Source organism: Trachurus trachurus (assembly GCF_905171665.1).
Source record: "Trachurus trachurus genome assembly, chromosome: 21".
Classification (NCBI taxonomy): domain Eukaryota; kingdom Metazoa; phylum Chordata; class Actinopteri; order Carangiformes; family Carangidae; genus Trachurus; species Trachurus trachurus.
Genome location: NC_139899.1, coordinates 29,860,503 through 29,877,291, shown reverse-complemented (window position 1 = coordinate 29,877,291; position 16,789 = coordinate 29,860,503). Strand labels below are relative to the sequence as shown.

Sequence of the window (16,789 nt, the reverse complement as noted above, 5' to 3'; positions counted from 1 at the left end):
TCCTGCTACCGTTCTCCCCACGGCTCGCCACCGACCTTGATCCTCCCCTGTACTAGCGAGAAGAGGAGACACACACACATTTACACACTTACACACACACACACACACACACACACCCATCAAGTTGAACCGTGAGAAAGGGAACCAGAAGGAAACTCAGACGAGAGAGAGAGAGAGAGACGAAGACGACGTGACCTGTTGCTCTTGGAGGAGGGAGATCGAGGGCGTCGGAGTCGTCATGAAGCCGCTGTCCGTCTCCGTGGCGACGCCCTCGGGCCTGCTGCTGGTGCTGATGTGCTGCCCCCTGCTGGGCCTGGTCCAGTCGGCCAGCGGCAGCAACAAGGCCGGTGGCGGCGGCGACAGCAACGCTCACCCGCACCTGGGAGACTCGGACCCGGAGCGATGCATGAGGCACCACTTTGTGGAGACCATCACACACCCGATATACAAGTGTAACTCCAAGGTGAGGATGGACACACACACACACACACAGTTGTATCAGCTTTATTATGGTCAGTCACCCTAACTGTTTTATTGTTTTATTGTTTTATTTGTTCGGATCCCCATTAGCTGCGCTCTAGAGCACTGCTAGTCTTCCTGGGGTCCACATTTAAAACCAGTACATTTAAAGCTGTACAGAAAAGAAAATTGAATCTGAGCCCACTCTGGGTCATAACATTTGTGTAATAACTCATCTATCAGACGATGTAGGCCAAACTGTGCAAAATTCTATTTTCCAGTAAATCCGGGATGAAAGTGTGGTATTTTTTTCCCCGCATTGGATAATGCAGGCGCACGATTCATCAGCCACTGATATTGGATCCGTCGTCCGTCAATCAAACGTCTGACACACACACACACACACACCGAAATGCCAGATTTACTCAACTCCAAGGACATGAAGCGTTTAAATTTAAAAACTTTCTACCAAAGCAATTTTACATGCTACAGTTTTGAAACTTCACCAAAATGTCGCTCCAATACTGCTGAAACTTTTGTCCACTTAAACTCATTACAAATTGTGAAGTCCATCACTCCGTTATTTTCAAAATCTGTAAAACTTATAAAACCTAAAATCTCCTCCTACAATTTTTGCTCAATTGACACCAAACTTGCTGGTGAGCATCATCAGACCGTCCTCCACAAACGATCCACACAGATTTTTGATTTATCAAAAATTGAGCCTCCAGTGCATGAAAACATTTGACTGTAAACATATACCATCCAATTCTTGCTAAAGTTAAAGCAGAAGTAAGCGATCCGGTGGTTTTGTCTAACTTCCTGTCAGCCGATGGAGTTAGCAGTCCCCGCCCTCGTCCCTACGTCACCACATTCACGCGCATCCCTTGGCTGCACACACAGAGAGGACCGCCCCTTTATGCCGTTCTCTCTCCTCATTGGATAAAGGTTGTAGGATACAAGGAAAGTTTTCTCTTCGGCTCAGAGCAGAGCAGAGTGACTGACAGACCCGTGTTTCAGACCAAACACTCTATATAAGTGATTGCTGTCGGAAGATATAACTATTTAAGACTTATATTAACATAAAAATTCAGCTTACTTCTGCTTTAATGTGTGTCCAATTAAAGGTTGAATTTAAAGGGATAGTTCACCCTAGAATGATATTTCGCTCATTATCTACTCACCCTCATGTTGACTAAGGGCTGGAAGAATTATCAGAGTCCACCGTCCCTTCTCTTAGTTACAGGGGGTCTCGGCGTAGCAGTGAATTTCAATGCAACGGTTGCAAAGGGACACCGGAGCTCTTCGTAAAAAAACACACACAAAAAAACATCCAAATACCTCCATGATGCTCGTATGTAATGTCCGTCTTGTGCTGAAGCCCCAAATTGCGTAATTGTCCCGGAAAAAATTAAATAAGTCTATATTTTAAGCTTGTTTGTAGCGGAAGCTTCTCGTCTTCTTCTTCTTCTCCTCTTCCTGGTCCGTCCAAATATCGCGTGATTCGCAGTAACCGCAATGACGCCGGCGCAAATCACGCGATATTTGGACGGACCAGGAAGAGGAGAAGAAGAAGAAGACGAGAAGCTTCCGCTACAAACAAGCTTAAAATATAGACTTATTTAATTTTTTTTCGGGACAATTACGCAATTTGGGGCTTCAGCACAAGACGGACATTACATACGAGCATCATGGAGGTATTTGGATGTTTTTTTGTGTGTGTTTTTTTACGAAGAGCTCCGGTGTCCCTTTGCAACCGTTGCATTGAAATGCACTGCTACGCCGAGACCCCCTGTAACTCAGAGAAGGGACGGTGGACTCTGATAATTCTTCCAGCCCTTAGTCAACATGAGGGTGAGTAGATAATGAGCGAAATATCATTCTAGGGTGAACTATCCCTTTAATTTGTACAAACTGTCACAACTTTACTAGTTATCGTACTCATGGAAATTTGCATGGACAGGCTTTATTAATGAATTTCCCTTTAGGGAATAATAAAGTAATTCATATTCATATTACTAATTCATATTCATATTTATTAAGACATTGGTCTTTTTGGCACTGATTGGCTGCCGTAGGACCTGAATGTAAAACAGCTCCTCTGGTCTCTTTTCTCAACAACACGACAGCTGTCAGGTGGAAGTGGGCGGAGCTCGAGGCTCGAGGCTCAAATCCTCCGTTCACCTCCCTCAGTGAAGAAGTGAGAGCAGACGTTAAATAACGACGTCAGCCACAGGTTTTGATTTGTTTTTCTCTCTTTCTGAAACGCGAAAACCAAGTAAAACAAAAAATAAATCAAGAGCGGGAGGATTAACACACGTCTGGAGCAGCTTGGCGGTGACCTCAGCTGCTTCTGATAAATGAACTCATTCATTATAAATATCAGGAAAAAAGCAGCTCCTTCCAAACGTAAAGAGAGAAAACCCCCCCACACCTCTACCCCCCCCCACCTCTTCCTTCAGTCACAGACCATAATAATAAAAGATCCCACACCGACACCAAATCAACACTCATTTATCTCACACACACTCGCTCTTATTGGTTACTACAGCGTCTCCATCTCCCTCTTTATCTCCATCACTCGACATCTAGACGAGTCACGCTCCGTTTCCCAGGGACCGTGTGCAACGTGTGTGTGTGTGTGTGTGTGTGTGTGTGTGTGTGTGTGTGTGTGTGTGTGTGTGTGTGTGTGTGTGTGTGTGTGTGTGTGTGTGTGTGTGTGTGTGTGTGTGTGTGTGTGTGTGTGGTGCTGGACATGAGCCACGCTGCAGACGTACTCTGCACCTCAGCTGGGACTCACTCAGTTTTTTGGCTGAGGTGAACTCCTCCTCCTCCTCCTCCTCCTCCCCGACCGCCGAGGTTCCAAGTGAGCCGATACTAAAACGTGACGCTGCAGACGAGTCGAGTAGAGCAACGACCGTGTGATGGAAAAGAGTTGTTGTTCAGCTACAGTTCAGAGTCGAAGAGGCCGAATAGAATCACAAACTTTCAGCAATTTCTGAAAAAATCCGCAAAATAACAGTAAGTTATACAAAATATGAGGAGTACAGGAAGTTTCATGGTGTCTTTAAAGAGAAACTAAACAGGATTTTTCCCGGGGCCATGCTACATTTTTGACTAGTTCCTCTTTAAAGCTCCAAACAGTATCATGACGTGGTGAAAACGACATGTTTCATTTAGACGGCGGTGGTGTTTTTGGGGCTTCAAAACGCAAAAAAGTGAAATCTTAAAAACGCTCCACCGTTGCGTTCCCGTCTAAAGGGTAAAAACGCAAAAGTCTGCTCCGCGTTTACGTCACAGTCATGCGTCAGTACAGGAAAATAACAACAAAGCTGTCAGATTCCACAAACTTTTGCGTCACCGTAAGCACGCAGGTTTCCCCCCAAAAAACGCTTGTCTAAACGCAGAATAAAACGAGAGAACGCAACGCCACTTTTGCGTTTTCTGTTCAGATTGTTTCTGTGTAAACAAAGCCTCAGTCCACAGAGAAACACAATCAAACTGAGCCTTAAAACCAGCCGTCAGGACTTCCTGTCACTTTGTGATGTCACAACTAAGCCCCGCCCTCTCACCACCTGGACCCACCATCCAACAACTTGCAGGATTTGGTTTCTCTCAGTATTTTATTCTGAAAATCTACTCTGTTTCTATTGGATCACTTTAGAAATCAGAGGTAGAAAACATGATGATGAGTTTGTTTCATCCTCACTCCTCCACTCAGATCTGTTTTTAGTGGATATTTAAAATAGAGACTTCATGTACATCCTGATTTAGTTTTCTATGATGTCATATTTTTCTTTGACATAATATAAACACATTGACTTTATTTGTCTTGATATACAAAGTTGACTTGTCTCAGTTTGGACTGATTACACCCTGGAGAGACGGGGGTGGGTGGGAGGGGGAGGGGGAGGGGGAGGGAGGGCAAAATGAGAGATGTCATTGAGTTGCATTGTGGGATTTTGGTGCCAAGAGTTTGACTTGAAGAGGAGACACGAACTCCTCTGATGCTTCAGTTTTGACAAATCTGGGTTTGTGACAGAAACTCTTTAATCAGGTCGACTGACTTCATCAGCAGATGGAGGCTCAGCGCACACACACACACACACACACACACACGCGCGCGCACATACACACACACACACACATTTAGTGTCGATAAAACACTGATTTCAAAATAATTAAGAACCCAACTAATGATGAATCTCATTATTGATCCATCGGTTTCAGTGTAAGGATCAATAGCCGGTCGACTCGTGTCCAGTTGAACCTGTTCCTCTAAACGTTCACTGTAAATCCTCCCATGTGAGAATCTGGAAACCAACAATATTTGACATTTGAGTTCAGTCAATGACTCAGATGATTAATTGGACCTGGTTCATCCAGCTCCTCCAGTTTTTGGTATTTTGATTAGTTGCAAATGTGTAATTTATTAAGTTATTTATTTATTGTGTGTGTGTGTGTGTGTGTGTGTGTGTGTGTGTGTGTGTGTGTGTGTGTGTGTGTGTGTGTGTGTGTGTGTGTGTGTGTGTGTGTGTGTGTCGCGTCGCTAATATCAACGATGGTTAACCGATGTGTCTAAACCCAGTTTAAAGGGGAATTGCCAGGGTTTTTTTTACAATCTGGACCTTATTTCTAGCATAAAATCTGATCATTTCCTCCCCCAGATAACTTTGGTGTCATTACAAGTGGTTGTGATGAAATGAGCTCCAGCCGAGAGGCGCGTATATCCGTATAATGGAGTCTACAGGGCAGCAGAATGCAGCCTCTAAATAACACATTATCTGCAGAGAAACTCCTTCATTTCACCAATATTTAGTTCTGATAGGCTAGTGCTATTCCCCTCTGAGTCCGGGGTTAGCTGTTATCAACATCCGGGGTCTGTAGGTTGACCTACTGACCTCTGACCTGGATGATGTCATCTCTGAGCGCCGCACCGCGTGGCTTGTTGCTACCGCTAATGCTACTGTTTGTTTCTGCGTGTTTCTGACTTGTCAGAACAAAATGAGCAGCTGGATGAAGTTCAGACCCCGGATGTTGATAACAGCTAACCCCAGACTCAGAGGGGAATAGCACTAGCCTATCATAACTAAATATTGGTGAAATGAAGGAGTTTCTCTGCAGATAATGTGTTATTTAGAGGCTGCATTCTGCTGCCCTGTAGACTCCATTATACGGATATACGCGGCTCTCGGCTGGAGCTCATTTCATCACAACGACTTGTAATGACACCAAAGTTATCTGGGGGAGGAAATGATCGGATTTTATGCTAGAAATAAGGTCCAGATTGTAAAAGAAACGGCAATTCCCCTTTAAGACCTTTATTGCTGTGGTTTCTGGAGCGTTTTCTCAGACATGTGGTCGAGGTTTCACAGGAGACGGCTTCAATCTGAGGGTTTGGATGTCGTTTACCGCCCTGCGTTGTTTAGTTGTTTGTTTATTTAACTTTATTCTAACCAGGGAGGAGATGAATGAGCCGCTGCTGCTGCTCATGAATGAAAGGAGGAAAGAGAGAGGGGGGGAGAGGAGAGGGGGTGAGGGAGGTGAGGGGGGGGGTTGCTGCTGTTTGACAGACTGATCCTCGGCCCGGACAAAGACAAATGGTCTTAAAGTGGCGACAACACTCCTGATGTCTGTGTGTGCTGTATCTGTATCAGTGTGTGTGTGTGTGTGTGTGTGTGTGTGTGTGTGTGTGTGTGTGTGTGTGTGTGTGTGTGTGTGTGTGTGTGTGTGTGTGTGTGTGTGTGTGTGTGTGTGTGTGTGTGTGTGTGTGTGTGTGTGTGTGTGTGTGTCACCCCCTCGCGGCCCCAGACAGGCTTTTGTCAAAGTGGGTACACGGGTGGCGACACGCAGCAGCTGACAGAAAGACATGACACAGGAGTCTGTTTAGGGAGGTGACAGGAATGTAGAGACCCACAGAGGAGACACACACACACACACACACACACACAGTAATAAGATGTGTGCGTGCATGTATGTGTGTGTGTGAGACTGGTCAGACACAATACAGTAGATCCCTCCAGAGTTTACATGTAAAGAGAGAGAGGGAGAGACTATATACAGTATAAAGGTAGATGTTTGTATTAAAGCTCCATACAGTATAAAGGTAGATGTTTGTGTTAAAGCTCCATACAGTATAAAGGTAGATGTTTGTGTTAAAGCTCCATACAGTATAAAGGTAGATGTTTGTGTTAAAGCTCCATACAGTATAAAGGTAGATGTTTGTATTAAAGCTCCATACAGTATAAAGGTAGATGTTTGTGTTAAAGCTCCATACAGTATAAAGGTAGATGTTTGTGTTAAAGCTCCATACAGTATAAAGGTAGATGTCCATGTGTAGTGTGATTATAAAGCAGCTCTAGGTTCTATATTAATACTGTGAAAGTATCAAAGCCTCAGTCCACAGAGAAATGCACACAGCCTGTATTCAGAAACTGAGCCTTAAAACCAGCCGTCAGGACTTCCTGTCACTTTGTGATGTCACAACTAAGCCCCGCCCCCTCACCACCTGGACCCACCATCCAACAACTTTGCAGGATTTATGTTTTCCCTGAGTGTTTTATTCTGAAATCTGCTCTTGTTTTTATAGAGACACTAAACAGTAGATCACTCCAGATGGAAAAAGGAGGAAGGGTGTGTGTGTGTTGGGGGGGGGGGCAGTGACCCTGAGCTCTGAGCTGCAGCAGGTGCAGGAATGTGTGAGTGCTCTGGTTGCTATCTCTCAGTTTGCAGGTGCAAGGCCGAGGCCCGGAGACAACACACACACACACACACACACACACACACACACACACACACACACACACACACACACACACACACACACACACACACACACACACACACACTGTGTCTCATTGTATCCAGAGACCTGTGGTTTGTTTCTCTTTTCATCCCTGATGGATCATGAAGGTCGTGAACATTTTTGGCGTTGTGAATGACTCCTCTCTCTCTCTCTCAATTCAATTCAATTCAATTAAAATTCTCTTTATTGGCATGAACGTTACGAGAACTATGTTGCCAAAGCATCAAGAATCAATGAAACAAAACAAATACAACTCACAGAATCAAATATATTGATTGATTGATATCTTTATTTCGATCATGTAAACGACAATGTAAAAAAAAAAAAGATAAAATAAGGAAATAAGTGAACAGCAAAAATGTATACACAAAAAAGTAACATCTCATAAGCAACACACCTTGTGTGAATTATTCAATGTACCTCTGGAGAATAATTTCTTTATGTCTCTTTTTAAACATGATTACACTCGAACTGTTTTTGATTTCAGTACTCCACTCAACAGTTTTACTCAACAAATGTATATATAATGTATATAGGAGTGAACAAAGGAAAAAAGGGTCTCCCACACACTGTCAAGTCACTTGCAAAAGACTTTAAAGACGTTAAAGTCTTTTGCAAGTGACTTGACAGTGTGTGGGAGACCCTTTTTTCCTTTGTTCACTCCTATCCTATGCTCCAACGCACCTGTTTTTCAAGATTTTTTAGGTGTGCATCAGCCTCCCCACACCTTGACTATATAATGTATATACAAATATACAAATAGAATAAAAATAACAAAGTATATTGTATCTCCCCCCCTCTCTTCCAGATGGTTCTGCTGGCGCGCTGCGAGGGCCACTGCAGCCACACCACGCGCTCCGACCCGCTCATCTCCTTCAGCTCGGTGCTGAAGCAGCCGTTCAAGAGCAGCTGCTCCTGCTGCCGGCCGCACACCTCCAAGCTGAAGGCCGTGCGGCTGCGCTGCGCCGGCGGCTCCCGCATCACCGCCACCTACAGATACATCCTCGCCTGCAACTGTGAGGAGTGCAGCTGAGCTCTCACCCCTCAAAACCCCCAGAACCCCCAGAACCCCCAAAACCCCCAAAACCCCAAACCCCCTCCCCATCAAGACTCTCCAGCAGTTTTTTTGTTGTACTTGTTGCTTGTTTTTTTCTTTTTGGTTGATGATTGGATCAGATCGTCCATGATGTGCATTCAATCACAACAAGTCATAAGAAGCATATTTCCTCCACAGACGCCACAAACTGCTGCTCTTCCCAGGGGCCCAGAGCCCCCCCCCCCTCCCTCCCCCCTCGCTGTAACTCATAACACACACTGTCTCATAACAAACAGCTCCATAAAAACCCCCCAACAACATGTATCTGACAACGCAGCAACAACACGCCTCGTTAAAGAGCAGCATGGGAACGGACCGGCTTCAACCACAACTACACAGACTGGGGGGGATGGAGGGGGGGCAAACGACGGGAGGGGGGGGGGGGGGCAACACATGTGGCGGCTCTGCACCTGCAGCTGCGATTATTCACCCCATAATCTTTTACACACTCCCCGCAGACTTTGATGTGGCTGCGTAACAGGACAGGAAGCTCATCGTCGTCGTGTGAACTGTAAAAAAAAAAAAAAAAACATGAAGCAGCAGCTGACGACGATGGAGGAAGAGGAGGAGGAGGAGGAGGAGGAGGAGCAGGAGGAGGAGGAGGAGGAGGAGGAGGAGGAGGAGGAGGAGGAGGAGGAGGAGGAGGAAGACGAGGTGACTGTCCATAGACTGTGGAGGCCGTCGTCATGTTCACTCTCTCTCTCTGTGTTTAAACTGTTGTATTTGTGATTGTGTTTCTTCAAACTGTAGCTTCTGCTCTTCTGTCGTGTGTTTGTTACTAACGACGACGTGTCACAGTCCAACAGCTTCACACACACACACACCTGTACAGTACACACCTGTAACTACACACCTGTGACATCATCAACCCATTGTTCAAACTGTGGTTTCATTAAAACTATATATACGAACTCCATGGAAGCAAAGAAACACCGTGATAATTAACATCTAATTACCTTTTTTTATTTTATTATTTAACTCCCTGAATCCCGCTGAGTTTATAGTGTTAGAGAGTCTTTTATTTTGAAAGGACAGACTGGAGTTGTGCATAAATTCAGACAAATTCAACTTCAACTCCAAATTACGTGACTTTTAGGAACGTATCAGTGTGTAGAGAGCTTTAAAAGGAAACATAATAAATAAAAACGATATACAGCAAAATAAAATGGTAAAAAGAAAAGATCATCGTATTTCAAATGTTTAAAGCTGCGTGAGTTCAGTTGAGTTCAGTGCAATTATCACGTCAGATCAAATATAAAATATAAAATCTGGTGGTTTTTGACTCTGCTGTTAAAATCCAGACAGAGAAAATTTCAGATGTGAACATCTGGAGCCCAGAGGTTCGAACATCCATCAGACCTTTGTCCTGTCAGGTTACTGTTCAACCTGTCGGTCACGTGACCAGAGCAGCCACTTCACATTCAAACAAGTGTAATTCAAACCATATAAAATGAGATTTTCAAAGTAAAAGTTCAGGTTTTAACAGCAGGAACTTTTTAACTCAAAGTCATTAAAACTCAATTAAATACATTTTTTTCTTGTAATAACAGAATCTAAATACACTGAATAAAGTCAACAGGTGATAATAAGATGAACAGTTCTGTTGGTGCTTCTTTGCTTCTGCTGAGTTTCAGCTGCCACTAATGTAAATGTGACGTCTGTTTGTTGACAGGAAGTCGTTCATGTCTTCACCAACGTGTGTGTGTGTGTGTGTGTGTGCGTGTGTGTGTCCACTCCACACACTATAACACAGCTCAGTGTAAATGACATTAAACTGAATCAATGTAAAACAAGTTAGTGAAGCAGCAGCAGGACACCGAGGGAAACCTGGAGCTCCTAAGACTCTTTATGGCTTCCACACACACACACACACACACACACACACACACACACACACGTATATGTATATATATTTACAGTATGCACACACACATAAACACACACACACTGTACAGTCGTCTTTGTTGTGTTGCTGCTCTTTCATCCTGGACTCTGACTGACTGACAGCACGGCGCCGAATAATAAAAATGGTTTTCCCCCTCGACCCCGGAGATCAATCTGACTTTTCTCTGCTGCTCTCTTTCACACACACACACACACTCTCTCTCACACACACACACACACTGGTGCGTTCAGGCGACATGAAGCAGGAGATAAAGAGTGTGTGTGTCCTCTGAGCTCCAGATACAGATCGACTCCCAATTATAGAAGCAGAAGCAGAAACTCTCGTCACATCCAGGTTTTCATCTGCTCTGTCTGCAGGTGTGAGGCAGCAGCACATGTGCTCTGTTTTATAACCTGTCACATATTTATAAATATATAAATATATATATATCCATCCAGCCTGTGATCCTAATCTCAACCATCCAAGCGTTTAATAAAACTCATAGACAGGAGTGGGTTTTATTGGAGGTGTCTGGGTCCTTATTAAAACCTACAGTAGAGCAGGATCTCAACATCTGTGTGTTCAGAACCAGAATCCCATTAAAACGCCAGACGTGAAACATGGACGACGGCCATGTGACTGTTCACCGAGCTGTCAGCACGTTGGGGGGGGGGAGAAATATAGACCACGATGATGATGATGATGATGATGATGATGATGAGTGTTGTGCAGGAATTCTGACACACGTGAGTTATGGCCTCGCCGCTGTTTTTCAAATCTGACTTACAACAATAATCAAGTGTTCACACGAGCATCACAGGCGTTTTTTCCTCCTCTTCCTCTTCTTCCTCCTCCTCGTCTGCATGAGGAAAAATATCTGCAGGAGCTGATCTGAAGTTAATAATCCTCCAACAAAGACTCTTCTATTAAACTCAAACTCTCTGCAGCTCTTTTTGCATTCATACACAATTATAACCATGTTCAGCATCATTACAGCTTTTTATATTACAGCGTGGAAGAATTATACTTAAATAAACACTTTTATTATCCTACAATGACATTATAGTCACTTAAAAAAACATTTATTAGATATTTATTTACCTCTTATGACAGATAAATTACTTTTAAAGCTCCATTATCCCCTCTTCCTCTGTGTTTTATTTTGAAGTGTTGATACATAAGATGATAAAAGTTCTACCGTATGGAGCTTTAACACAAACATCTACCTTTATTTTGAAAGGAGGTTGAATACAAACATCTACCTTTATTTTGAAGGAGCTTTAATACAAACATCTACCTTTATTTTGAAGGAGGTTGAATACAAACATCTACCTTTATTTTGAAGGAGCTTCAATACAAACATCTACCTTTATTTTGAAGGAGGTTTAACACAAACATCTACCTTTATTTTGAAGGAGGTTTAATACAAACATCTACCTTTGTTTTGAAGGAGCTTTAATACAAACATCTACCTTTATTTTGAAGGACCTTTCACACAAGCATCTACCTTTATACTGTATGGAGCTTTAATACAAACATCTACCTTTATTTTGAAGGAGGTTTAATACAAACATCTACCTTATGGGACCTTCAAAATAAAAGACTAGCAACAAATGAAGTGTAGAAATACAAAAACAAAACAATGACAAACACAGATATGAAGCAGTTCACAGGAAAACGCTCTGGCTTTTATTTCACTGCAGGAATATGAGTCGGGCAGCGACTGAGTTTGAAGTTGATGTGTGTGTGTGTGTGTCTGTGTTTCTCTGTGTGTGTTGTTTATGCTCCAGTGTCAGGTTTTAGGAAAATGTAGGTCATGATGTGTGTTTTGCTGACAATGTTTGGGAGCAAACAGAATACGCTGGAAAGTGTTTTTATCGACCTCAGCGACCACAGGGAAATATTTATTTTACACCACTTACTCATTCGTTTTTACCTCCGTTCAGGACGTTTCCCTTCTCCTAACCTGATTTTTCTTTTTCCACTGTTGAAAATGTTTCACTTTTTTTTCTTTTTCTTTTTTTTTTTTTTTTAAAGCTATCAATATAAGTCTCAATTTAGCCTGTAGATGAATTGGTTTTATTAGGAGGAATATTAGAGCCCAGGCTGCTGCTGCCCTCTGCTGACGACACCTGCAGCATCCACACTAATGATGAAATTGGGACAGTTACACACTCATAACACCGTGTGTGTGTGTGTGTGTGTGTGTGTGTGTGTGTGTGTGTGTGTGTGTGTGTGTGTGTGTGTGTGTGTGTGTGTGTGTGTGTGTGTGTGTGTGTGTGTGTGTGTGTGTGTGTGTGTGTGTGTGTGTGTGTGTGTGTGTCCTGCTGAGTCTTGGAGCAAACTGAATACAGACACCTTTATGTTTCTGTGTGTCTATTCTAAACTCCAGATTCCACCTCCTCCCACTCCCGTCATCACGGAGCGAGGAGTGAAACTGAAACCACCTTCACATGTGAAAACACTTGATCCTGGAGTCAGAGTCAGTTTTATTGGCCCAGTGTGTTTGCATTACAGCACCACTGACTCAAGACAGTATGTTAGTATACACATGAAGGATGTACATGCAGCAGCAGCAACAACAACAACAAAAAGGCAGAACAAAGGTTAAACATGATGATTATCTGTGATCAAGTAGTAGAAACAATGCATGAATGAAATCAAAGAAGAAACAGACTCGTTTATGATCAGTTACGAGATAGAAAACACAAAAATTCAACGGGGTGATTCTCTGAACTCAGTGAACTGTGGGTTGTCTGATTTCTTTATGAAAAACTTTCAACCCTGTAACAAAGACTCAATCCCCTCACAGTGTTTTTTGTTACAGAGTTGAAAATTTGGGGTAAAATAGCCAAAAATCCAAGGCAGGTATAGCATCACATGACTTTAGGAAATCATGAAATTACAACATTTTTCAACATGATTGTTTTTCAGTTGTTGTTAACTTTATTTATATAATAGAGTTGAGAGTTGAGAGTTGAATCTAACAATAAAAACAATGGCATAGGCTATGTGTAAGAAAAGATACTAACACTTTCTTCTCTTTACAGTTTGTTCTTAAAGACTTGAGTGATGTCACTTATGTTAGTACCTATTACGGGGTTGAACAGACATGATAAAATATTGCTATTTCATAAAGAATTTGTGTTTTTTTTTTTCTTCAGATTTTTGTATTGTTTTGTACGGAAGCCGAGAACGGCCAGGTCCGTATACATTTTTTTTATTATCGTTTTCTCGTGATAACGACTTATTATTTCGTTATCTCGAGATAACAAAGTCCGTTTTCTCGTGATAACGAATTGATTTATTTCGTTATCTCGAGATAACAAAGACCGTTTTCTCGTGATAACGAAATAATCATAGAATGTGTCGTTTACATGGTTGCCTAGCAACAGGAGGCTACTGTTCAGCTCGAGCATGGGGCAGTTAACTTCAGTCCAGAGCGATAGATATAACATCTATCTATCGCTCTGCTTCAGTCTACTCTACTCACTGGTGTGGTTATTGTCCACACCAGCTGTCAACAATAACTTAACTTACCAGTAAGTTACACTTAACGTTAGTTTGTATAACGTCACTGTGCTGGGTTTATTTAAGGGGCTACCGGCCGGTGGTCCCATCTATCCTGTTTCAGCTAAGCTAACGTTAGCTACTGTCTGCTGCTGTCAGAAATCACAACCTTATCTCCAACCATCAGACACCTGTTGCCTGCGACCACTGACATGTAGGCTAATGTTAATTTGGCAAGACAGCAGTGTTCATGAGCTTTATCTGAGCAGCAACTAGCTAACATTACCTTAGCTGAAGCTGCCATAACGTAGTCAACTCTCATGTGTTTATGCTAACCTGTAGCCCCTTAAATAAACCCAGCTCAGTAAACAAACTAACGTTAAGTGTAACTTACCGGTACTTCATTGTTGACAGCTCCTCAGAGCAGAGCAGAGCAGACTAGTGGCAGCTCTTGAAGGCTGAAATCAGGATGATGTGATCACATAAATCAGCTCACTGATTTGAGTTCTACACACGGTTCTGGGCAATTATCCCACGAAAAACATCTATTCTGTTACGTTAGATCTGTAGATGTGTAGTGTTTCCAACAGACTCGCTTTAGTAGCCTCCTGCTACGAACATACAGCGGCTAACCAGCTGCTACTTCCCCGTAAGCAGAAGCGATTGCACCGGGGAAACATGTTGCTAGGCAACCATGTCAACGACACATTCTATGATTATTTCGTTATCACGAGAAAACGGTCTTTGTTATCTCGAGATAACGAAATAAATTAATTCGTTATCACGAGAAAACGGACTTTGTTATCTCGAGATAACGAAATAATAAGTCGTTATCACGAGAAAACGATAATAAAAAAAATATTATGGACGTGGCCGTTCTCGGCTTCCGTAGTTTTGGTTAAAGTAGTCAGGGAAGTTATTATAGGCTATTAACAAAATAAAAGTGGCTAGGTCAGTTGCAATTTTTATCTGTTTGAAATTCAATGAGAAAGTGTTTCTGGTCAATGGGGACATACAAATTTGGCCATCGTCTACTCCTTAGCAACCCACTCAAAAAAATATATTTTTTTATTGCTTTTTGTGTTTTATAATAAAAAAAAACACATGGATCCATCAATTTATGGCTTTAAAATGCAAAAAGAAAATGTTATCTTACTGATAAATCCTTGAGATGAGAAGTGGTGCACAGAGCTCTGTAGCGCCCTCCAGAGGACAGATCAGTAACAGGTTGAGTCCAGGGTCAGAGAGGTTTACAGGTGTTTCCTCTGCAGGTGTGTTTCCTCTGATGGTGGACAGGTAAACATCAGTCTTCCTGTCTGCCTGCTGCAGACTGGTCCTTTAATTTAAACCAGACAGACAGAGATGGATCAGACCGGATGATGGTGCAGAGTAGAACTGGATCAGCTGCTCCTGGTCCAGGTTGAACCCGCCTGTCTGTCAGGTCACTGGGTCACTGGACCAACCTGGCAACCTGAGAGAAATGGCGACACAAGCTCCGCCCACAGGTGACATGATGGCGCACATGAGGCGTTCAGGTGAAACCCGGCTACAGGAATTTCCTCCACTGAAGAGACAACAACTACAGCAGCACAGGTGGATTATTATGACAAATTCCCATCGGTTGATTTATTGTGAAAACATCCATGAATTCTTTAAAGTTTTCTCCGGCTTCGTCTGGTAAATTCAAGTCCGATGCTGAGTTTCTGTCCCCGGTCTGAGCAAACAGAGACTGTGAAGATTTACCTTCTGTTCTCCTCCGGACACAGTGAGTAACGTTAGGCCTAACTTGCATGGATGTCTGTTATCACCACTGACAGCTACTGTAGCATGCTAACACTAGCTAACCAGCTGTTATCCTCACTCAGTATGATATGAATGTGTTTGGTAAACGTTGCTATCACTAACAAGCTAACCGCTAGGCTAGCTTTGGTCGGCTGTGATTGGATGTTTCCTTGGTGTTTACAGGGAAACTGTTCTGTTGGTTCACTGCGACATCTACCCCCAATTCCAATCCGCCCCCTAAAGACTCAGGCCCTGAACCCTCACTGACTAAAGTGACGTCAGCCGTAAGTGACAGAGTGTGAGAGTCTGTGAGGGTCCAGATGCTGTAAACATGAATGGAACAGCACTTACCCACTCTGACGACACGTTACCTTGACAACAAAATGTTTTTAACTCCGCCCTTGGACCGATAAATTTACTGTACTTTCAATACGCACAAGGTGTGCGAGGGAGGCGGACTCAAAACAAAATATTCCTGGATCAGATCTGATCAAATCATCATCAATAATCACAAACTGCACGTTAACACTGACAGTTAACTTCTTCTTTTCATTTTATTTATTCCTTTTTTTTGGTTCCTGTCCATTAACAATAAAGAGAGCAGCGGAGCTCTCTCTGACTACTTGTGTTAATTTCTTTTTTTTTTAACACTTGCGTTCCGACGGCATCCCATGTGTTATGGTTTGACTTCACAACGCTATGAACTGTGGGTAATTCCCCTACCCAAAGTCAGCATCGGTGCTGACTTACGGTAAGGGGGCAGTAAGGGCTCATTCACTGACTCACTGACTTGATGATCTGACAATGGAACAGCCCTCACACACTCACGGACTTCCCGTGAACGCGCCTCTAAGTCAGTGAGTCCGTGAGGGGTCGGATTGGAATTGGGCCCTACTGGCTGTTAAACCGTCTTTGCTTGAACTGACTTTTCTTCTGTCTAGTGGCTGGTTTCCCTTGGTAACAGTTGGTATGGTAACATGTTGAAATGAATGTGCTCGAATTCGAATGTTGCTGTTGCCAAAGAGACGGTTTATAAACCTGTTGCTAAGACCAATGTCCGCCACAACATTCAAACACTAGCCTACATGTTATGAAAAACGGGGGAAAAAACTCTGTTAACCCCTATTTTTCAATTAAATTGTGTAAATAGATGTATATAGTTTGTTTGGTTTTGGTTATGTTTTTGTTTCTTTGATGTGTATATAATTTTTTTTTTTTTTAATGTTGCCTTTGCTAGTTTGCTAACCGCTAA

The 16,789-nt window shown here is 42.9% G+C and overlaps 1 protein-coding gene across 1 annotated transcript; it reads left to right on the top strand.

The window, feature by feature from the left end:
• Positions 1 to 238: 238 nt before the first annotated feature.
• Positions 239 to 8,297, top strand: ndp (norrin cystine knot growth factor NDP; the record flags this gene model as incomplete). Its single annotated transcript, XM_083997072.1, has 2 exons — positions 239 to 463; positions 8,073 to 8,297. The coding sequence occupies 2 exons, from the start codon at positions 239 to 241 to the stop codon at positions 8,295 to 8,297; spliced, it is 450 nt and encodes a 149-aa protein (XP_083853198.1).
• Between the last annotated feature and the right edge of the window lie 8,492 nt (positions 8,298 to 16,789).